The sequence below is a fragment of the Pan troglodytes genome, chromosome 11 (assembly GCF_028858775.2).
Source record: "Pan troglodytes isolate AG18354 chromosome 11, NHGRI_mPanTro3-v2.0_pri, whole genome shotgun sequence".
Classification (NCBI taxonomy): Eukaryota; Metazoa; Chordata; class Mammalia; order Primates; family Hominidae; genus Pan; species Pan troglodytes.
The window spans coordinates 27,018,078-27,042,084 of record NC_072409.2 but is presented as its reverse complement, the minus strand read 5'-3'; the positions used below and the strand labels follow the sequence as shown (position 1 = coordinate 27,042,084).

The window sequence follows — 24,007 nt, the reverse complement described above, 5'->3', positions numbered from 1 at the left end:
ATCATTCTTCGTGTGCACAATACTGGCTGAGTTAAGCAAATGTTTCTTCATACATACATTTTTTTTTACAAAGCCTGTGCTCATATCACCTGTGTTCTAACCGCATCAGAAAAATCCACTAAGTACTGATAAGCTATCAAATCACTGTGGTCAATACAAGTTTCTCAAAACTCTAATTTTTGCTTGAAAGCTAACTTTTATCATTGCCAATAAATCATGTTGTTTTTCTTGAAGTAACAAGCTCATTTTTTTCCCTTTTAGAGAAAGTATGCACCAAATACCCATCTCAGTAACTATAATTTGCCTGTCTACTCTTCAAGTAAAGTCATTTTTACTGCTTCATCAAGGATGTTCTTAAGTAAAGCTGAGTTTTATTCTTTTTTTTTTTAAATGAGTACATAACACTGAAGAATAGAATAACTGTTAGTCATCTGGTGACATGGCTTTGATATGTGGTAGGAACCTAGCAAGTACACTCACCATTGCTTTTGTACCATGAGTGCAAATATTGACACAGTACAAAAAGAAAAGGCCTTCACAGACTGCCTAAAAGGTGTTTTGTGACCCTAAAAAGGTCCATGGACCACACTGTGAGAACCATTAATCTAATCCAACCCCTTCATTTTCTACATGAAGAACATGAGGCCAGGAAAAGTTATGTGATCAGCCAAACCTTTCCTCCCCAACACATTCATGTGTACAGCCATTTGGGGCTAGAATTCATAGGTCCTGATTCCCAATTCATTGTTATTTCTGCTTTATCACACTCAATCTAATCTAACCAGGGCTAATATTGATTTTTAAAACAAGTATTTATGGTTTAAAAAGCAAAAAGGCAGACAGGTGCAGTGGTGTGCACCTGTAGTCACAGCTACTCAAGAGACTGAGGCAGAAGCACAGCTTAAGCCCAGAAGTTCAAGTCCAGCCTAGGCAACATAGCTAAACCCCATCTCAAACAAAAAAGAGCAAGAATGCAAGCATGCAAACAAATAATCCTTGTATATCTGGGTTTGGACCTGGAATACTTTTAAACACAGTGAACTAAAAAGAACTCACGTTATTAAGGCAAAGGTCTTACTTTGAGGCTTTAGAAGAACCTATCTTTTGTTCTAGATTCTAGACCAGAAGTCTGCAAACTATAGCCCACAGTCCGAATCTGGCCCACCATTTATTCTGATAAGGTCTATGAATTAAGCACCATTTTTACATTTTGTAATGGTTAAAAAATATCAAAGGAATATATTTTGTAATATATGAAAACTACACGAAATTCAAACATCAGTATCCACAATGTTTTACCGGCACACAACCATGCTCATTCGGTTATGTATTGCCTATAGCTGCTTTCATGTTACAAGAGTTCAGCAGCTGCAACCTGAGAGACCATAAGGCCTGCAAAGCCTACAAAATTTACAGAAAAAATTTGTCAATCCCTACTCTAGACAGTTTGTCATTGTTATTTAGGAATCTGAATTTACAACACAAGATCCAGTAAACTAAATTACCAGGTTTTAATTCATCTAAACTAGCATGACTTAAAACTAGCATTTTGTTATAGCACAGATTCAGCTTAAATGAAACTAGAAGAAAATGTATAAATACGTAGTTCATGTCAACAAACTACTTTTTACGCTGATGTGAGAATAAATCAAAACAACCTACCTCTTTTGTCTTCAGTGGTATATCTCCAAGGTACACCTTGTACATCTTATTAATGATGGCAGGATTATTCCAGTCAATTAAGCTATGGAAGGTTTCAACACAGGTTGTTAAAATTATTTCTCCCCCTCCTTCAGTGATTTCAAAAAAATTATAGCCCCAACATTTCTTAACAAAAGAAAATGTTAGAAACACACAAATGAAATGGGCAATTGACATTGTAGAAGAGAAGGAAAAGAAAGGGACTAATTTCTATCAAAGTACGTTTTCAAACCAAAACAAATACAAATCACTTATCCCACCCTGACTCAACAGATTATTGTATCCAATGGCACAATTTGGTACCACAAGAAAACTGGACACTGTTCCTACATAGATGGGTTCTCAGGCCAATGGCATGGAGCAACTCCAACAGAGCAGAGCTTTACTACACTTGTTCAAAGAGGCCTGGGGCAGGGTAGGATTCGTCTGTTTAACCATTTGGCAATTCAAAAGTGATAAGGAAAGTGACAAAAAAATTTGTACCCATGAAATTAAAGCCACATCTAGGAAGCTTGCAAGCCACTGTATTTCTCTAACGTCACTGTGATTCCCAGCATCCCCCTCCTTCCTTATCTACCAGTACACACTTGAAGTTTTAATTCTGCAAAGTAGTTATGCTATTAGTCACTAAGACTTAATTCTATTTGGGCCCCACAATAAGGTGAATTCAGATATAAGGTGACTGGTGACAGCTGGGCACGGTGGCTCACACCTGCAATCCCAGCACTTTGGGAGGACGAGGCAGGTGGATCACCTGAGGACAGGAGTTCAAGACCAGCCTGGCCAGCATGGCGAAACCCCATCTCTATCAAAAATACAAAAATTAGCCAGGCACGGTGGTGTGCACCTGTAATCCCAGCTACTCGGGAGGCTGAGGCACGAGAATCACTTGAATCCGAGAGGGGGAGATTGCAGTGAGCCGAGATTGTGCCACTGCACTCCAGCCTGTGTGACAGAGCTAGACTCTGTCTCAGAAAAAAAAAAAAAAAAGATGATTGGTGATTCGTTCCCACCCTCTGCAGCAGATCCCACCCAATCATTTCATAAACCTAGCAATAATGTAATCCTTCCTTTCATTTGACTGGTTTACCATACTATATTCTCTCTGCCCTTTGACATTGGTTCTGTTTTCAAGCTATCCTGTGTTTGTGCAAACACAACAGATGAAGCTACTTTAACTGCTTTTTGGATTTATCTTCTCTATCATAGTTTATAAATATGCTTCTTCTTAGAATAGCCACAATTCCGCTATCCTCAGAGGCATTCTACAATTCTGTTTTAGATATGATTCACCTACATCTTTCCTCAGCTGATTGCTATAACTAATCCTCAAGCTCCACCATTGCTTTTCTTTCATAATACTTGTGGTTTAGAGATTTCAGACAAAACAAACACTTTAGTAAAACAAACTAAAAACTTAGTAGTAATTAACTTCATTCATATTTTGACAAATATATAACATTCCATAAAGATACATACAGTAATTTACTTAACTATATCCGCATTATGGAAAACTGAATTTGTTTTCATATTTTAACAATGATAGAAAATGATATAATGAACAAATCTACAAAATTTTTCTAAATCTCTTTCTGCTTTTGAATAATTTCCTTAGGATAAATTCCCAGAATATTGAGATAAAAGGATAGAAATATCTTTATGATTCATTACTTATTGCAAACTGCTTTCCAAAACTTCATTTCAATTTATAATGCCAACCAACAAGGTATAAAAATAGCAGTTTTGGCCAGGCGTGGTGGCTCACGCCTGTAATCCCAGCACTTTGGGAGGCCAAGCTGCGTGGATCACCCGAGCTCAGGAGTTCGAGAGCAGCCTGGGCAACATGGTGAAATCCCGTTTCTACCAAAAATACAAAAATTAGGCAGGCGTGGTGGCCAGCACCTGTAGTCTCAGCTACTTGGGAGGCTGAGGCATGAGAATCGCTTGAACCTGGTAGGTGGAGGTTGCAGTGAGCTGAGATCGTGCCACTGCACTCCTGCCTGGGCAACAGAGAGAGACCCTGTCTCAAAAAATAAATATATAAATAAAAATAAAAATCGCAGTTTCAATAGAAACGTAAATGGGTTTAACCACTGCTACTGGTATCCCATTCATTTATTTTTCATTGACTTCATTCATTTATTTTTCATTGACTTTATTTCTTATATGGAATATTTTCTATAAGTCTATTTCCTATCTGTATCTCCTCGTGTGTGAATTAGAATCTATTCAGCAACTCTTTTCATGAATGTAATTTTCACTGTATTAACCATAATACATACATAGTCTTTATTAAAAGTAATCTCGAACGGTTTGAGACAGAGAAAAAAATAAAAATTAGAAACTTCTTGGAACTGACACTTTTCTTAACATCAATTCTTTAAGTTCATCTACCTAGCCAAAAGTCTCATTGACTGTGATGACATTCCTAACCTATTCCAGCTATAAACAGCATCTCCACACAGATTTTCTTCTCTGTCTTACACAGAATTCAACTCTTTAGCAAACCTGATTACAAACTAGGTATATTTAATAATCTCCTCTAAGTTGAATGCCTCATTACAAAAAATCCTTAAAAAAAAAATGTGGCAAGTAAGTTTTTAGAAATCTAGTCCTTTCAATCTTGAAAGCTTACAGGGAAGTAGTTACCTCTGTTTGCTTTTCAATTCTAGGTCTGCTGCCGTTGCCACACTGTGGCGTGTATCACTAGAGGCAATCACCAAGTGGAGAACAGCTTCAAGTTCAGGCACCTGTTCAGCTTCTATGAATTTCACGATTCCCAATTTGCACTGTAGATAAATGAAGGGAAGGAGAAAGAACAGTCAGGGGAGCAAAGGACACCCACTCAAAGTACTGCTTAACACATCAGTGTGGTCACAAGTCAAAGATGAGCAATAACAACAGTAGCAGCTCCTACTTAGGCTTACAATGTGCCGGGGACTGTACTAAAGCACATATATTCATAATTTCACTTAATCCTCACAATCTAATAAATCAATCATTATACCCATTTTTTAGCTAAAAATACCGAGGCAAGGCTTAAAAGATTAAGACACTGGTAAACGACGAAGGCAGGATTCAAACCCAAGCCTCTCTGACTCCAAAATTATTATGATACACAGCCTCCCTAGTGAGGTTACACAGCCTCTCTAGAGTGATGAAGTCTTGAAGTCCAAATTTGGGGCCTCCAGATAAGAGGGTGGTACACTAGGAATATAGTGCTCCATGGATTTTTCTGACAGTTCAAAAAAGAACTGAACAACTCACATTCCATGGAGTTTCACTCTATTGCTTACATACAAAGGATATGACTTCAAATGTTAGCTACTCAATGCAAGTGAAATTCTAATCAAACAGTTTTCAATTTAATTGACTGGCTGAAATGAAACAGACTAGAGAGATTCTGCTTAGAACTTCATGCAATGTGAAGATGCTATGAATTTCACTACAAATGACTCTATTTAGGATAAATACACCTGAAAAAATAAAGTTTCATTTTCATCTTAAAAAATCAGTCACATAACAGTTTTTACATATACTAGGATTAATAAAGTTTACAATTATTAAATGAGAAAAAAATGCAATTTAAAAAAGCATAACAGACCAAAAAAGGGCCTGCCTTCCCTCCCCTGCTCGATACAACTTACTTTTAACAACAGCTACAACAGAAAAGATTCAAACATTTGTACAGCCACAAAAAGGACACATGGAAGTCACGTACACAAAGATATAAACTAAACAAAAAATGTGTAAAGAAAACTGAAAATGATACAGATGTCCATCAATAGGAGACTGGTTAAAAAAATCACATATAATTGTATACAAACATTAAAAAGAATTACTTTTTTAAAAATCCAAAATACTATTCAACATAAAAAGCAAACTACAAATAATGTATTACATGACAAGTAGAAATGTATTGTTTAAAACAGTGAACATACACACATGCACAGAGCAAAACTGTAGACAGATGACAAACTAGTGTGACAGGATTCCAGTTAACTTTTTTTTTTTTTTTTTTTTGAGACAGAGTCTCCCTCTGTCGCCCAGGCTGGAGTGCAGTGGTGCAATCTTGGCTCACTGCAACCTCTGCCTCCTGGGTTCAAGCAATTCTCGTGCCTCAGCCTCCCCAGCAGCTGGGGCTACAGGCACACACACCACCATGCCCGGCTAATTTTTGTTTTTGTTTTCTTAGTAGAGATGGGGTTTTGCCATGTTGGTCAGGCTAGCCTCGAACTCCTGACCTCAAGCGATCTGCCCAACATGGCCTCCCAAAGTGCTGGGATTACAGGCGTGAGCCACCACATCTGGCTTTTTTTTTTTTTTTTACACAGAGTCTTGCTCTATCGCCCAGGCTGGAGTGTCATGGCACAATCTCAGCTCACGGCAACCCCCACCTCCTGGGTTCAAGTGATTTTCATGTCTCAGCTTCCCAAGTAGCTAGGGTTACAGGCATGCACCACCACGCCCAGCTAATTTTTCTATTTTTAATAGAGACGGGGGTCTCACTCTGTTGCTCAGGCTGGTCTCGAACTCCTGGCCTCAAGTGATCCACCCACCTCAGCCTCCCAAAGGGCTGGGATTACAGGCCCGAGCCATGACACCCAGCCCCTTAATTTTTAATTTCTCTACTATTCTTAACTACTTGAATATTTACATTGTTTATAATTGGAAAAAACATGTTTTCTTTGGAAGAAAAAGTATAAAACAAAGAGATATTTTAAAATTAGAGGAAAATAGCTTTCATCCCTGAAACTAAACTGTTCTTTTCAGCACTAGATTATGAAACTGACAAAACACATACAGAGGCATACTGGCAAATAATGACCAATTTAAGATTGTAATTGAACAATAACAATTTTTCTCCAGCATTTGTAGCTTTAACCCTTAGATAATCCTAGGTTCAAAGCCTGGTACTAAAAGTGAGACCCTGGTAAATCTCAAAACCTCCATGCCTTTCAGAAAATGGAACTAACAATTTCTATACCTTACTGGGTTGCTCCGAGGGTTAAATGAGATATTGTAGTCAAAGTACCCGGTACGGTGCCTGTCACATAGATTGCACTCAATAAAGAGTAGCTTCAGTAATTCTTTTTTTTTTTTTTTTTTTTTGAGATGGAGTCTTGCTCTGTCGCCCAGGCTGGAGTGCAGTGGCACGATCTCGGCTCACTGCAAGCTCTGCCTCCTGGGTTCACGCCATTCTCCCGCCTCAGCCTCCTGAATAGCTGGGACTACAGGCGCCCGCCACCACGCCCAGCTAATTTTTTTTTTTTTTTTTTTTTTAGAAGAAACAGGGTTTCACCATGTTAGCCAGGATGGTCTCGATCTCCTGACCTCGTGATCCGCCCGCTTTGGCCTCCCAAAGTGCTGGGATTACAGGCATTAGTCACTGCACCCGGCCTCTGTTAATTCTTTATCTATCTTACTTACACAATAGTTTAAGGAGGAAAAAAAAAAGATCCATAAAACATGAAGAAGGAAATCAAATCAATTATATCCCTCACTCAATAAAACATTCTATAAATTTGTGAATGGCAAGAATGCCCCACTTGCCTCTTTTCCCCTCTCCTGGGAATACTGTTTTAATCAATGGTCACTTACATTTCCCAAAAAAAAGGGATCAAATCATTTAGACTGCCATGGAGAAATAAAGGAAGGATTAAAAGACTAACCCATGTTGCTTGAATTCCAAAATAATTACATACTGATCTCATCTGTTCTTCCCTGAAGTGCCTGATGACACAGACACAGTAAGGCACCTTCTCTGTAGAGCACCAGTCATTTTTAAAAGCTGCTCAGAAAACATCTGTGTCCTGTTTAAATCCAGAATAAAATCCTTAATGCCAATTTTTAAATTCCCAAGAAGTAATATAACAGGGAGTCATGCTTTTCCCCACATTGTCACCTGTGAAGTGCTGGGGCTCCTCACTTTACATAAAACGTACAACCCCTAAAAGTTGAATAATGTAAGAAAAATTGTATTTTAACTGCACCATAAAAACTAGATGAAAATTAAACCTATAATTTAAAAATTAAAATTACAAAAGTTAAAAAATAAAAAAAATAAAATGACAAAAGTTAAACATATTCAATTTATAAGTGAGTTGTGCTTTATACTTGAAATATGTAAGCAGTATTAGAAAAACTAAACAGCATGTCCCACTCCTCCCTGCCCTTAGGGCTTAATAAATAACTAGCATGAAAAGAACACATTACATCAACTGCTTCTTTCAAACATATTTCACTGGAGAGCCTGAATATACTAGAATTATGTTTTATACGGTTCATGAACTTCATAGGGGCAAGTGTCCACAATCAACTACTATTATGAGCAAGCATTGTGTGATACCTGTTCCAATTGTTCAGGTGTCCATGGGTTATCACCAATAACTCGTTTGGCTGCATAAAAGCTCATTCCCGGAGGAGGCTGTGGGATTCCAGAACCTCCGCCACTGTTTGAAGAAGAACCCTGTGCTGAAGATGAATTTTGGCGACTCTGGGATTCATTTAACACGTAACTGGAAAGGAAATAACACTTTAACCCTCTATAAATACAAAAGCATTTACATCTATATAGGTATACAAGACATTCAATCATATACTGTCCTCCTACTGTATTTTACTAGAAGAATGAACACTTGAAATTAAAATTTCATCATAAAAAAAATTTTAAGGTATCTAGAAAAGGTGTATCTTCAGCAAATTAACCAGAGAGCACGTCATTTAACTTGGTTACAAATGAACTACAGCCATTACCAACAATGAATATAAATATTTTCATCACTCTCAATCTATAAATGATTGCTCTAATGGCTACTCCAGAATCACATTTTGAGTTTTGAGCTGCCAAATATGAGGAAAAGTTTGTTGACAAAGGGGACTGGGAGGAGCTATTGCACTATACCCAAAGGAGAGTATTTTTACAGTCATTCTCATTTCTACGAAGTTGTAATTCACCTTCAATCCTCCCTGAACTGAGGTCTTTATCCCTACATTAGAAAATCCACTGAAACCTCCAAACGGCCACATAAACGGCCACATAAGCACATAAGCACGTACCACATAAGCACATAAAGTCCCCAAAATGAAAAAACTCAAAAGGGCCCAAAGAAGAAAAGTTACACAAGAACTGACTTTTCCCATTACATGTTCAAAGCCCTTTGCACCTCCTTGGTTAATTTATCATCCCTATTTCATTTTAGCTTCTATACAGGAGAAATAAGATCTCCAAGAAATTCATTTTGATCCAATTAAACTGGTATTACTCATCTACAAAATGAAGTTTTTGATATAAATATTAATTCAAATCTCTTAAAACTAAAGATCTATGATGATAAATTCCATTATCATATTGGATATTATAATAAAATATCCACTATAATAAAAATTCAAGAAAACACTTAGAACCTGATAGGATGGTAAGTTATTCCACATTACTTACATGTCATATTCATTCAATTCCTAAATTTATCTATTTTTTAAAAATCTCTTAAGGAATCGCTTTAATGTTATTATATAAATGACTCAAGTTCTCATTAGTAAGAAAAATGTGAGGAATCACTGGCTTGGTTACATCATGTTCCTAAGGTAAATCTGAATTTCAAGGTTTATCTACCAAAGCCATCATCACCTGTCATTCTGGCTGCCTCCTGATTTAACAAATATAAAAAGAAGTTTTTTTATTTCTAAGTTATAGCAAGACTGGTGGCATTAAGTAAATCAATCAATAAGTTAATACATCTTAATACTGCATAAAACACCCTAAGGCTGGGTGTGGTGGCTCAGGCCTATAATCCCAGCATTTTGGGAAGCCAAGGTGGGAGGATCACTTGAGTCCAGGAGTTTGGTGACCCCCTATCTCTATAAAAAATACAAAAAAATTAGCTGGGTGTGGTGGTGCACGCCTGTAGTCCCAGCTACTCAGAAGGCTGAGGTGAGAGGACTGCTTGAACCCAGGAGGTCAAGGCTGCATTGAGTTACCACTGCACACTAGCCTGGGCGACAGACTGAGACCCTATCTCAAACAAACATCATCCTAAACACAAGACAGAGGAATATAAGGAGATGTAAGATCGAGTCTCTGCCATCTGGAGTAAGCTGAGACAGTAACAACCTAACACATGTAATAGCATCTGCCATTTTATCAGATGCAAAGAAACTGCTGAGAAATAAGAAATGATATAACAGGTGGTGACAGTGAACATGGAGTGACTGAAGGCCCAGAAAATTGGGCTTCCAAACAAGAGGGGCAGGAGGAGAACAAATTTGTTCATCACACCGCATGAACTCTCATTTCTGGATTGAGAAACAAATGACATGGAGCCCCACATGCCTAGCTTACCATGTACACATACTTTTGTGATCAGGAAAGAAACAAGATGAAAACAGCATTTTGGAAAAGTTTATCTGGCAGATGGGCAAAATAAGTAGACCAGAAGTAGATCACAATCTGGGCTCCATGCCAGAGACCAAAGCTACATGAAACAGGTCTCGACTACAAGGGGCTCACCATCTACTAGGGGAGATGGAAATGTCTACAATGCAGCAAAAACACACAGTGGCCATATAGGCAGGTGTTTTGTGTTTTTATGACACAGAAAATAGTGCAATTATATCTGCCTAGGGCAAGAAATTTGTCAGAGACAAACGGAGTTGACCTGTAAGCCAGTTTAGGATGCTTTTTTCTTTTTTTCTTTTTTTTTGTTTTTGAGACAGGGTATTGTTCTGTCACCAGGTTGGAGTGCAGTGGCATGATCATAGCTCACTACAGCCTCAACCTCCCAGGCTCAATCAATACTCCAGCCTCAGCCTCCCAAGTAGCTGGGACTATAGGTGCATGCCATGGGGCCTGACTAATTTTTGTATTTTTTGTAGAAATAGGATTTTGCCATGTTGCCCAGGCTGGTCTCAAACTTCTGGGCTCAAGGGATCTGTTCTGCCCCCGCCTCCCAAAGTGTTGAGATTACAGGTGTGAGCCACTGCACCTGGCCAGGATGCTGTTTTTCAAAGTGACTTTTTGTTGTTTTCTTCCTTTCTTTTTTGAAGAAGCATTCTAGGCAGACAGAAAGGCATTCTCTTAAAAATAAACAGCAAGGACACATAAGCGTGCATGAAATGCATGAGTGTTATTAATGACTGGATATGAGAAACCAAGGATTTTAAGGTGTTGCCTGATGAGATCTGTGTTTTGCAAATCGGGAAAAGCATAGAGAGGGGGTGTAGAGAGATTTGAAGAAGTGGAGCCGCTGGGAAAGAAATTATGACAAGAGTTGAAAAGAGGCAAAACTAGATGATAGCAGTGGGAAGAGTTCCAGACACAGCAAGGAGAAGGAAGGAGGCATTATGCAAATGATATTGCAGCAACAAAGAAGAGAAAAGCTGGAGACAATTTATCATTGTATGGCTAGGTGGCAAAGAGAACCATCATAGCATTAATAGTAAATTTAAAAGAGAAACTTTTTTTTTTTTTGAGAGAGAGTCTCGTTCTGTTACCCAGGCTGGTCTGAAACTCCTAGCCCCCAGTAATCGTCCCACCTTGGCCTAACAGGAACTATTTTTATGGGGAAAGACTGATTTCATCTTAGGCAGGTAGAGTCTAAAATCACAATGGCAACTCAGCATTTGTAAAGCCGATAAGCAGTGGAGCTGAAGTTTAGAAGAAAAAAATCTTTGTAAACGTAAATGGATGTTGAGATGCATTCATTTACTAGTGAGAGTTTAATCATTTAAAACAGTACTTAACTCCCGGTAGTAAAAGCAGTCAAGAACAAGGTTGCTTTTATTTTTTAACTCACCCATAAGGCATCAGAAGGACATCTAGCATGAAGTCCAAAAGCAGCTGCACAGTCTTTGGTTTCTCAGCAAGATTAAACGGAGAAGCTGATTTTGATGATTCAACAGGGTATTTCATGTGAAAAAGGGTTGGTATTAAAAGATGCATTAAGCTGAAAAAACAATTACATTTATTGCAACTACTTAAAAAATGAGATTTTTATACATGCAAAACACAGACAAAACAAAAATCACGTTAACAAAAACTGGCAGTTTTAAGCAAGAGACATTCCTTTTCAACACTACTAATTTACAAAGTCCTAATCTAGGGACTGGCCTAGAATTCTTTTTTATTGAAAGCTCAGTATATTGAGTGATGATTAGCATTTAGCCAATCTGGCTCATGACTAAAATTATCTGAAAAAAATACATCAAATGGGCTCAGTGTTAATATCTGAAGTTTCCACAAGAGATTTTATATGAAACCTTAAGTAAAGTTCAACTTACTTGTCTTTTCAAAAAGAATTCTTTTCCAGGCTGGGCGCGGTGGCTCATGCCTGTAATCCCAGTACTTTGGGAGGCCGAGGCGGGCAGATCACGAGGTCAGGAGATCGAGACCATGGTGAAACCCCGTCTCTACTAAAAATACAAAAAATCAGCCAGGCGCAGTGGCGGGCACCTGTAGTCCTAGCTACTTGGCAGGCTGAGGCAGCAGAATGGAGTGAACCCGGGAGGCGGAGCTTGCAGTGAGCCGAGATCAAGCCACTGCACTCCAACCTGGGCAACAGAGTGAGACTCCATCTCAAAAAACAAAAATTAAAAAAAAAAAAAAAAAAAAAAGAATTATTTTCGGTCAGGCACAGTGGCTCATGCCTGTAACCCCAGCACTTTGGGAGGCCAAGGTGGGCAGATCATCTGCGGTCAGGAGTTCAAGACCAGCCTGGCCAACATGGTAAAACCCCATCTCTTCTAAAAATACAAAAAGTTTGCCGGCCATGGTAGCAGGCATCTGTAATGTCAGCTACTCAGGAGGCTAAGGCAGGAGAATCACTTCAACTCAGGAAGCAGAGGTTGCAGTGAGCCGAGATTGCGCCACTGCACTCCAGCCTCGGCAACAGAGTGAGACTCTGTCTCAAAAAAAAAAATTATTTTCCACAACTGAAGTTATTCTAAAAATTAAAAATCAATCATATTAATATTTTGAATACAACATTAAAATTTCCACTGCATGAATTTAAGTAACAGGTCTCAGTAATAGTAATTACTTTCATTAACACCTTTTGATACTCTTAAAACATCTAACAATTACAAACAGTACTTGTAATGTCTATTAATTTTACTTGTAAACTTCTTCTGTATTACAGTATTTCTTTAAAAATGAATATGCTCTAAAAGGTGAACTGAAAACATGATTTAACTCCATCTCTTTCCTCTACATTTCTGCACTCTTCATCATGATTCTCACTACGACAGAGCTAAAACAAAGAACTTTTGCCTAAGCCTAGAAACAAATGATGTTATCTAAAACCCTTTTCACCGCACCACTTCCCAAAATAATACAAACGAGTGCTCTGTTCCTTAGGAAAACCACTGTGAAACTTTATATCTTCCAAGATAGAAATGTTTTGATGCAAAGGATTTTTAATTCTAATTTTTGCAATCACATAAAATTAACTGCTTCAAGATAACTAGCCAAAAAAATGCACAGACTTAGATAAATGTTAGTTCTGCACATTTTTCAATGTTCACATCAAGAAATTTTATGATAGTATTAACAAAACAGTAACTTTGAGGTACCACGGAAAATTCTATTATTTGTCAGCTAAAACAGCTCAAGACCTCCCATTTGCTCAAGTAAAACCAAATATGTGAACTAATATTTGAAAGGCAGTTGTTGACTCCTGTAGGAGGGAAATTAGTTAATTGAGGAAATCATACCTATCCTGCTGTGGCTGAGGCTTCCCTTCCATGGCAGTAAGAAGCGTAGGGGCCAGTTCACATTGTTTTTCCACTGGTAGGCGAGGATAGCCCATTTTAACATAAATTATAGTAAAATTCTAATGCAATGAGAGAAAAGCAAGTGAGTGTGAAGGAAATACTCTATGATTTCAATGAAAATATACGATTGATAACTTAAGAGAGTTATGGTTACAACAAAGACATTGTAAACGTGACTCATCCTCCCTCCACGTTTATTGCACCTTTACCAACTACTGTATCTCAGAGGAAACATTCCAGTCCAACTTAATCAAAATGCTTGCTTTAAAGTAGGCCTAATGTGAGGTAGCATGGACTAATCTAAAGCATTCATATATGCAATTTCTTATCGTGAAGAAGAAAGAAATAATCAACCTATTTACACCTACACACTACATACTAGCACCAGATCTCCCAGTCAAATGACTAAAACAAACTTAGTACACTGCAGCACTCTGTGGTTTCTCACTCCAGTAACTCACCAATGCATGATGAACCAAAGGAAACTGAGTACTGTGTGTTTCTGCAAGGTCAAGCATCCCAAATTTGAAAATCTGAAATTCAAAATACTACAAAATCTGAAACTTTATGAGTGCCAACAAGACACACAAAGGAAATGCTCCTTGGGGCATTGCAGATTTTGGATTTGGGATGCTAAATCAGGTAAGTATAACGTAAATATTCCAAAATCCAAAACACTTTTGATCCCAAGCAATTCAGATAAGGGATACTCAACCTGTATCACTATAATCTGTGTGAATACTGGATTTTAAGCAAACCCATAAATACGTATCTGGATTTACAGATAAGATTAAGACTTGCTTTTCTGAAGCTTTTTTATTTTTTTCCCCCAAGACGGAGTCTCGCTCTGTCACCCAGGCTGGAGTGCAATGGCACAATCTCAGCTCACTGCAACCTCCACCTCTGAGGTTCAAGTGATTCCCCTGCCTCAGTCTCCCAAGTAGCTGGGACTACAGGCACGCGCCACCACGCCCAGCTAATTTTTGTATTTTTAGTAGAGATGGGGTTTCACTATGATGGCCAGGCTGGTCTTGAACTCCTGACCTCATGATCAGCCGGCCTCAACCTCCCAAAGTGCTGGGATTACAGGCATGAGCCAACGTGCCTGGCCTCTGAAGAATTCTTTACTAAAGTAAATGGGCTTCATAAGATTACTTCTTTAAATAAATTATATTTGGCATTTTTATTGGCACACAGTGTTCCTATTTGCTTAAAGAAAGGAAATGTGTAATTGAGCCAAATATCCAGGACACGGACAAAATGACGTCTGGACCAATAACAGGCTCCAAAAGGTTCGTAACTCCAGATGTTAGATAAGATTCAATCGATTCTGCCTCAGTGCTAGGAACTACAAGGACCAGGAAAAAAAACATCACCTGCCATCACACAGCATCAACATTTTTTACATTTAATTTTTATGAAGACAACACTTTAAAAGGAATGTTTCTTACCAGACTCAGATTTACTCCACTTTATAAAAAAGATCTTTCTGAATATACACATCAAAAACACAAAAGATTTTTTTAAGTTCACTTTCATGTATCTTCTTGCCATTTTACTAATTTTTTTCTTCCATTATGCTTTATTTGTGCCCAAGCCGTATAACATTTCCCTCTATTCAGACCCATTTCATACAGTCTCCTACCAAAAATCAAATCATTCTTTTATATAACAACATACCTGACAAGTCATTTCACCAACATTCCTTTGCCCATTCAATACCCTGCTACTGTAAAGTAGCATTTCCTCTGGATTGGTACTCAGTGGAAAAACAGTGTGTCATTTAAAAAAAAAAAAAAACTCATGTTTCATTTAGAAGTGGTCTAAGGTGAAATTCTAAACTTGCCAATATGTCGATGACATCTAATAAATGTTAGGAAAGAAAATTTGCTGTAAGTCAGAAAATATTCCAATACAACACTCACTGTGACAAAGGAAACTGCAGCAGGGTCCTGGTACTGAACCAACAGTGTCTCTACTGGAAGCTGTATTTTGGGGCGGCTTTTTATACGTTTATTCAGATGGACCAGCAGTTCCATTACCTAAAATACAGAGAGATGGGAACTGAAGTTATTGATCATATCTTAAAAACCACTATCTTAAAATTCATTTATCAGATGTTATCTATGTTAGTGAATAGTAGCTACTTTGTTCTTTTAAAGGGTGTAAATTTTACATCCCAGAAAGGGAGTATACACTACATGAATCGTGTTCAAAAATACTGTCTCCCAAAAATCTATGCACTAGTGAATTTCTTTTTTTCTTTTTATTTCCCAAGACGGAGTCTTGCTCTGTCGTGCAGGCTGGAGTGCAGTGGCACAATCTTGGCTCACTGCAACCTCTGCCTCCCCGATTTAAGCAATTCTTCTGCCTCAGCCTCCCGAATAGCTGGGATTACAGGTGCGCGCCAGCATGCCTGGCAAGTTTTTGTATTTTTTCACCATGTTGGCCAGGCTGGTCTCGAACTCCTGACTTCATGATCTGCCCACCTCTGCCTCCCAAAGTGCTGGGATTACAGGTGTAAGCCACTGCTCCTGGATCTTTTTTTTTTTTTTTTTGGACACGGAGTCTCACTCTGTTGCCCAGGCTAGAGTGTAGTGGTGCGATCTCAGCTCACTGCAACTTCTGCCTTCTGAGTTCAAGCAATTCCCCTGCCTCAGCCTCCCGAGTAGCTGGGATTACAGGTACCCGCCATCACGCCTGGCTAATTTTTGTATTCTAGTAAAGATGGAGTTTCACCATGTTGTCCAGGCTGGTCTCAAACTCCTGATCTCAAGCAATCCGCCCACCTCGGCCTCCCAAAGTGTTGGGATTACAGGCGTGAGCCACGGCGCCTGGCCAGGTGAATTTATTTTTACAATGTCCTTTAGTTAAACAAAGTTGAAATCCAAGTTGGGCCTAGACTGAAGCATGTCCCTCAAGAAGAACAGATTATTGCAACACACCATGAATACTATGAAAAGAGAGACATACAAGATACAGTGGGTTTCCAGAAGACAAAAGATATCTGCTATATCAAGAAAGACTTCACGGAGGAAGTGACAGGAACACTGAGTCCTTAAGATTTAATGAGTTCCAAGCAGAGTATCAGTTATAAGAAGGTATGGGGCACACTGCATCTGACTGAAGCCCAGAACGATAAGAGTTCATAAAAGCAAGGTCTGGATTACAAAAGGATACTGGCAAAATGCTGAGGCATTTTTATTTTTGTCTGGGAGTTGTTTTTTGTTTGTTTGTTTTTATTATACTTTCAGTTTTAGGGTACATGTGCACAATGTGCAGGTTTTTACATAGGTATACATGTGCCATGTTGGTTTGCTGCACCCAACAATTCATCATCTACATTAGGTATTTCTCCTAATGGTATCCCTACCCCAGGCCCCCACCCCCCCACAACAGGCCCCAGTGTGTGATGTTCCCTGCCCTGTGTCCACGTGTTCTCGCTGTTCAACTCCCACCTATGAGTGAGAAGATGTGGTGTTTGGTTTTCTGTCTTTGTGATACTTTACTTAAAATGATGGTTTCCAGCTTCATCCATGTCCCTGCAAAGGACATGAACTCATCCTTTTTTATGGCTGCATAGTATTCCATGGTGTATATGTGCCACATTTTCTTAATCCAGTCTATCATTGATGGACATTTGGGTTGGTTCCAAGTCTTTGCTATTGTGAATAGTCTGAGGCATTTTTATTGTATTCTGAATATCATCTGAAACTATCAAATAATTTGTAAGAAATAACAAGCTTCCTCTCCTTTAAGTGGGAAAAGAGAGCAAAATAGGAATTGACAAGACAACAGTTTGCATGGATAGAAAGGGATGTACAGAGGCTCATATCAAATGGCCTCAATTATACTACAATAAAAAGATTTCTGCCAACGGAAAAGAAATCGAGCATTGAGAAATAAGATTTTTAGAAGGCCTTGCCTAAGAAAGACTCAAGAGTTTAAGATAATTATTCTGCAGGGCCAGGTTTACACTATTCTCCCTCATTTCTGAAATTTGTGCTCTAGCCTCAAAGCATGCACAAAGAAAGCTGTAGAGATGTTTGACACCGACAGCAAAAAATTCCAAGAGATCTACAGCAATAATGAAATAGGTGAATTATGTTTAAGAATAAAAACAACTCTGTAATCAATGTTCGTTGAATGAATGATAAAATAGTAATATTAAAATAGCTAATATTTATCACAGTGTCTATGCACTCTTCCCCCAGGCATTCCTTATCTAATACGATTCTCACGACAACCAGTGAGGTGGTGTCATTCCCATTTTACAGATGAGGAAGCAGAAGCCTCAAGTAACTTGTCCAAGGATACTGGGCCAGCAAATAGCAAAGTCAAAATATGACTCCAGAGCCCGTTTTTTTTAACCTTTTCAAACACTGATATTTGAACTCACATCAGCGAAAGTGTTTGTCAGTGAGACATGATACCTTCCAAGAAGCTAGAAATTTGCATTGTCATCCATACTTCATCCGAACTTCCTACCTGTCCTGGATCTGTGATACCGCTAGGTGACAAGAGAAAACAATCAGGTGGAACTAGTCTAAAGGAAAGAGCCCTCTTCTGACATTCTAATCTAGGCTGATTCCTAGAGGGACTCTATAGAAAATTATTATCGATGGAGACACAGAATCTTGCCCACAATTGCATGCTTTTTTTTAATAATAAATTTATTTTGATTTTTTTTTTTCCGAGACAGGGTCTCACTCTGTCACTCAGGGTGGAGTTCAGTGGCATTATCATAGCCAACTGCAGCCTCGAACTCCTAGTCTCAAGCAATCTTCCTATCTCAGCCACTGCAGTAGCCGGGATTATAAGCACATGCTACCATGCATGGTTTTCTTCTTTCTTTTTGGCATAAATGAGATCTTGCTATGTTGCCTAAGCTGGTCTCAAAAGATCTTCCAACCTCAGCCTCCCAGAGTGCTGGGATTACAGGCATGAGCTACTACTGCACTTGGCCTATTTTGAATTTTAAATGGATTAATTACTTAATTTTCTAATAGCATTATTGTCATGTTAAATATCGGCGAATTTCCTAAATATGGTTATATCTTGTCTGGAATCCTCCATAAACCAAGAAAGATTTAAAAATGACTTGTGGAATTCAGATAACATTTCAAAGGCTACTGTAAAGATTAAATGAAAAGATAAGTCAAAGAGTTTAGCACAATGCTTAATATATAACAGGCTATTTTAGCTGTTTGATTCCATTTCCCCTATTCCAAAAGTTTTCCAACTTAACCAATTTGACATGCACAAATAAAAATGCTATTTTATTAGTATAAATTAAATATATTAAATATATTAAGTTCAAAATGATTACATTTATCCTTATTACTTTATTCTGTATTGCTTTTTAAAGTTATAATAGAAAGATACATTTATAATAATAAATCAAGTGGAAAATCTAAAGCATCCCTTTTCCCTCGTCCTTTCACAGCCCCTTGAAGACACCAGTGTTGACAGTTTGATAACGAGAAAGTGAGAGAAGGAAAGAAAGGCAGAGAGGGAAAGGACAAACAGACCAAGTGATAAAACAGGTTAATAATCATGTATATTTCAAAATATCTAGAAGATCTAAAATGCTCCCAACCCAAAGGAACAATAAATAATTAGGTGATGAGTATCCTAAATACTAAATTATTTGATTACATATTACATGCATGTATCAAAATATCACATGTACCCCCATAAATATGGTATAATTATGTATCAATAAAATTTTTTCTTAAAACTTTAAAAATAGGTTAATAATCACAATAACTGATGTAAATGCCCTCAACTCAAACCTCAAAAATATGTGACATTTCCATTGTACTAAGAGATATAGACAAAGTAAATAAGGTTAAAATTGCAGGCTGGGGCAAATATTTTATCAAGCAGACAGAAGGAAAACAATGGTTAACAATACTAATTTTGGATAAAACAGGTTTTGGAGAAAAAAACCTTAAATGGAATTCAAAAGATAAAAAATAAACATAAAATACTATAATTATTAATAAAGACAAGATGTTAAACTTGTACATCAAAATGCAGCAAGCCAAGATTATTAAAACTGAAAGAAAAATCAGAAAAACTGTAACAGCAGTAGGACATTATACTTTAGTACTACCAACTTATAATAGGACTGGAAGACAGGTTCAAGACATGAATGCACAATGTTACTAATGAATGGCCTTAGCGCATGCTGAGCTCCATATTCCACAAACAGGAAGTATTCTTTTTATCTTCTGAAAGGCTTTTCTTACAAACATTAGAATACACTTTGAAGGACTGTAACATTTGCACACTATGGTCTCTGACCAGAATGCAATAAAACCAGGCAAATTTTATATCAAATATTTTGAAACTAAAAACAACACTCTTATAAATAAGTCAAAGATAAAATGACCAAACTGCACATCAACGTAACTATTATATATAACTAAAATAGTCATCAAAGAGAAATTCATAAGCTGAAGTCATTTTTGGTTCTTTTTTTTTTAACATACTATAATTAAAGAATAAAGCATTTAACTTGATGACCAAGCTTACCTTTTGAAGTTCAAAAGCCCTGGGTTCAAATCCTGGCCTGACCATTTGTTATTTGACCTTAAACAAGTTCATTAATCATTCCAAGCCTCAGTTTCATCTGTAAAATGGGGATGCCTACTTCACATAATCTCATGAGGATGTAAGTCCTTAGCACTTTTCTTGACACATAAGAACCATTGCCAGATTATTATATAAATTAAAACTTTACACAAGAAAAACTTATCTAAAAAAAGAAATAATTTGAATAAAAATAGAAAAAAATACAGTTAAAAAGGGAACATTAATCTAAAAGCTGAGTTTCCTTTTAAAATGACCCATTAAAAGGTTAAAACTTTGGTAGTAATAAAATCAGAAACAAGAATAGAATTTCCCATTTGAAATAATGATAACAGAATATTAAGAATAGTATAAAATTATGTGAGAGAGATATGCTCATCTGCTTCAGTAAAGATTTAAAATCTGTATGTATTCCATAACATCATGTTGTAAACGTCAAATATACATAATAAAATTTATTTTTTTAAAAAGAATAATAGTATGATAGAAGTGAATGATACACAACTGAACATTTAAAGTAGATGGACAGAGATGAATGACTTTCTATAAAAAAATAAAATACAAAGAAACAAAAAAAAATCTAAGATAAGTAAATGAGTTAAAAACTACTGACGATACTAAGCCTGGACTAACGCAAAAGTTCCCTGTTTGCTCTCCAGGTCTCCACTCTTGGCCCCTACTCCAAGTCTTTCTCCAGCCAACAGCTAGAGTGATGGTGGCACTACCATCAATACCCTTTCAAATCAGTGCCCCTGGAATACCTCTTTCCTCCTATCAGGCTTCGTCTCATGCACTGGGGACATCACTGTGGCCTTCTCCAATTTCCTGAAGGCATCACACTCTGTCCCAGCTCAGAACACCTGCACAGGGTCTATCTTCAATGGTCTCCCCCACCTCTTGGCCTGGCTACTTCCTGCACACCACAGAGGCCTCCCCTTATACCCCACACTTAGTCTAAATTATATCCCAAATATATTCTTTCATAAAATCCTTTCCTTTTCCATCTTGGCATGTATCACAAATTTCAACTATGTACTATTTGCCTGACTGTTTTATACTGATTTCCCCAACTAGGTGTTGTCATCATTCATCACCATATCCCCAAGACCTGGCATATAGAAGGCACTCAGTAAATATTTGCTAAATAACAAAACTGATAAGGCTAAGAAGTATACAGAAATCAACTCACGAAGGGCCTCTTAGACCTTGCTATCCTAATAGTAAGAGAAGGCCACAGAAGGGTTTTAAATAGAAGAGTGACATAATCAAATGCACGTCTATCTCAGCAAAGAAGGATTAACTGCAGACATGCCAAATATATGACAAGAATGCCCATTCCCTCCTGTAAGGAGATATAAACATAAAAGACATTCCTAAAGATTCTCTTTCTGCACTGAACCCAAATCAGACCTTGGAATCCCTCTCAGGGCAGACCTCCAGGAAGTCACTGCCAATTACAGTGGCCCAAGGAATAAAACCTGACCATAGCTCAAAGACTGGATGACCTATTATAAATATACTGGAAGACTAATGAAATATTCTACAAATCAAGGGGGAAATGTTCCATGTAGAACAGTTTCGTTAAAAAATGAAAATACTGGCCAGGCACAGTGGCTCATGCCTGTAATCCCAGCACTTTGGGAGGCCGAGGCAGGTGGATTGCTTGAGCTCAGGAGTTTGAGACCAGCCTGAGCAACAAAGCGAAACCCTGTCTCCACAAAAAATTTAAACATTAGCCAGGCATGGTGGTCTGCACCTGTAGTCCCAGCTACTTGGGAGGGTGAGGTAGGAGGGCCTAAGCCCAGAAGATCGAGGCTGCTGTGAGCTGTGATTGTGCCACTGCACTCCAGCCTGGGTGACAGAGTGAGACCCTATCTCAAAAAACAAAAAAAGAAAGAAAATGAAAATCTGATGTGACAGTTATCCAACTTTTTGTAAGAGTACTTTGCAGAATCCTGAAACAGGAGCTATAAAATTATTTTGCTTAATTTTTTTTTTATTTTGCTTACTTTTAGTTAAGGTTATAATCATTGTCAACAATTAACTAAAGAATATTTTTGCCCCATTACCACATGCCTTTCATATTGGAATCAATGGCATGGATTTCAGATCATGCCTCCATACATTCCAGGATAATTATCTCAATTATATTATCTGACACTGATGCCAAGTAGACAGTTGGTGCTAAATGCAGCTGTGCTAAGGATACAAGAGCTACTTTTAAATCATAAAAGCTGGTTCTAGACTTACTCTCCATTTTGAAAGGCCATAATTAAGATCACAAACCTAGAACTCAATAATGGGAACAGAAAACTCACTTGATAATGTATATTCATTTATTCATCATTTAATTCCCCCAGCTGTCCCAACATGCTTACCTTTTTACGTACTCCTTCTTGGGTGCTAGAGAGTTTGAGCAAAACAGGAGGAAGGAATTTAGATATAATATTCTGTAATTGTTCATCTGTTTCAGCATGGCCAAGTCGTAAAAAGACCCGTTCAAGCTGATCTATAATACAAAAAGAAAAAAAGAGAGAACTTAGCAAGCCAGACACAACCAAGACCAATTATTTTTATAGCTTATTCCTTTTTTCTGTACTGCAATCCTTCAGTCAGGACTTTAACCATAGCTAGCCCTGTACAGGTATTTTGACACAGCAACAAACCACCACCAAAAGGTTAACTGTTCTACCCTGGTCTACCCTTTAGAATGGAAGAAAACAAAACCAAGAACAAAAAGTTCTCTCCCACATGCAACGTTATTCAGTTTTAACTGGATACTGGAAAGGATACAAGATTTCTGAAGGCGTCTTCTGGAACTAGTTAGTAGAGCAAGGCAGCAAAACTTTAATCAGATACCATCAGTTATTAGGGACAATATATCTATCCCTGGTGAAATCATCTTACTGATGAAGTTTCTCCAAAGACAGGATCACTGCCCATTACTGTATTAGGGTTACCTAGTTAGAAAAATAGCCAAGTTTCCCCAAGAAAGCCACTATGAGAGACATATGTTAAGTGACACCATGGGGATACTCTCAGCAAAACCCAGACTGTGATAAACTTTAGACAAGGTAACTTCTTCAACCAGTACACTGCAGCGGCAAGCAGGAAGATGGGAATGAAAGGGAAGCCTACGCAAACAACTAGATATTTGATTTTAAGGAATTACTGTTAAAATTGTTTTAGGTACTATAATGGTATTGTGGTTAGGTTTTTTTTTTAAAGGTCCCTACAAAAACTGTCATGGGAATTAGGGAGCTTTCTAAAGAGCTAAAAATGTTCTATATTTCGATCTGCGTGATTATAGAGATAAACACATTTATAAAAATTCATCAAACTCTACACTTTCATACCTTCTACTGTATCTACTATACTTCAATTTAAAATATATATTTAAAGGAGTCTTTTTTTAGAGATAAAGATGGAAATATTTGTAGGCGAAATAACAGCTAGTAGAATTTTCTTTAAATAATGAAGAGACACTGGGGAGGGGTTATGTAAGTAAAACCAAAATTGCCACTAATTGATAATTATTCAAGCTTCATAACAGATACTGAGAATTACTATTGTGTTTCCCAGAAATTTTCCACAATAATTTTCTACAGGAAGATAGATTAGATAGACATAGATCACTCAATAGATGGATCAATGACAGAGATGTAGATAGATACATGGATAGACAGACAGACAGATCAACAGATCGATCGATCAATCCTGAGAGGGGCAGAAGCAATGACATCCTAGTAGCAACAAGCATACCTAACACCCAGAATTGATCTTGTTTTTCAATACCATTCTCCAGGAAAAGGAACCAAGCTCCTTGGAAAAATGTCTGAGTCTAGGGATTGGGGCAGGTCAAAAACAAGATGAGCCTGAAGCGTCTTGTAGTGCCTAAAAGGAAATGGAACATGGGATCGAGCACAGTGGCTTATGCCTA

At 37.7% G+C, this 24,007-nt stretch overlaps 1 protein-coding gene across 12 annotated transcripts in view; it reads right to left on the bottom strand.

Moving 5' to 3' along the window:
- The window catches only part of ECPAS (Ecm29 proteasome adaptor and scaffold), a 123,460-nt gene that overhangs the window by 67,506 nt on the left and 31,947 nt on the right, over positions 1 to 24,007 (bottom strand). For all 12 annotated transcript variants that reach the window (XM_063788425.1, XM_054658940.2, XM_054658938.2 and 9 more), the window contains 7 exons: positions 22,446 to 22,576; positions 15,396 to 15,512; positions 13,411 to 13,529; positions 11,496 to 11,645; positions 8,051 to 8,219; positions 4,351 to 4,490; positions 1,663 to 1,744 (listed from right to left, as the gene is read on the bottom strand). In XM_063788425.1, coding sequence (XP_063644495.1) covers positions 1,663 to 1,744; positions 4,351 to 4,490; positions 8,051 to 8,219; positions 11,496 to 11,645; positions 13,411 to 13,529; positions 15,396 to 15,512; positions 22,446 to 22,576 — 908 coding nt within the window. The remainder of the gene's footprint in view (positions 1 to 1,662; positions 1,745 to 4,350; positions 4,491 to 8,050; positions 8,220 to 11,495; positions 11,646 to 13,410; positions 13,530 to 15,395; positions 15,513 to 22,445; positions 22,577 to 24,007) is intronic.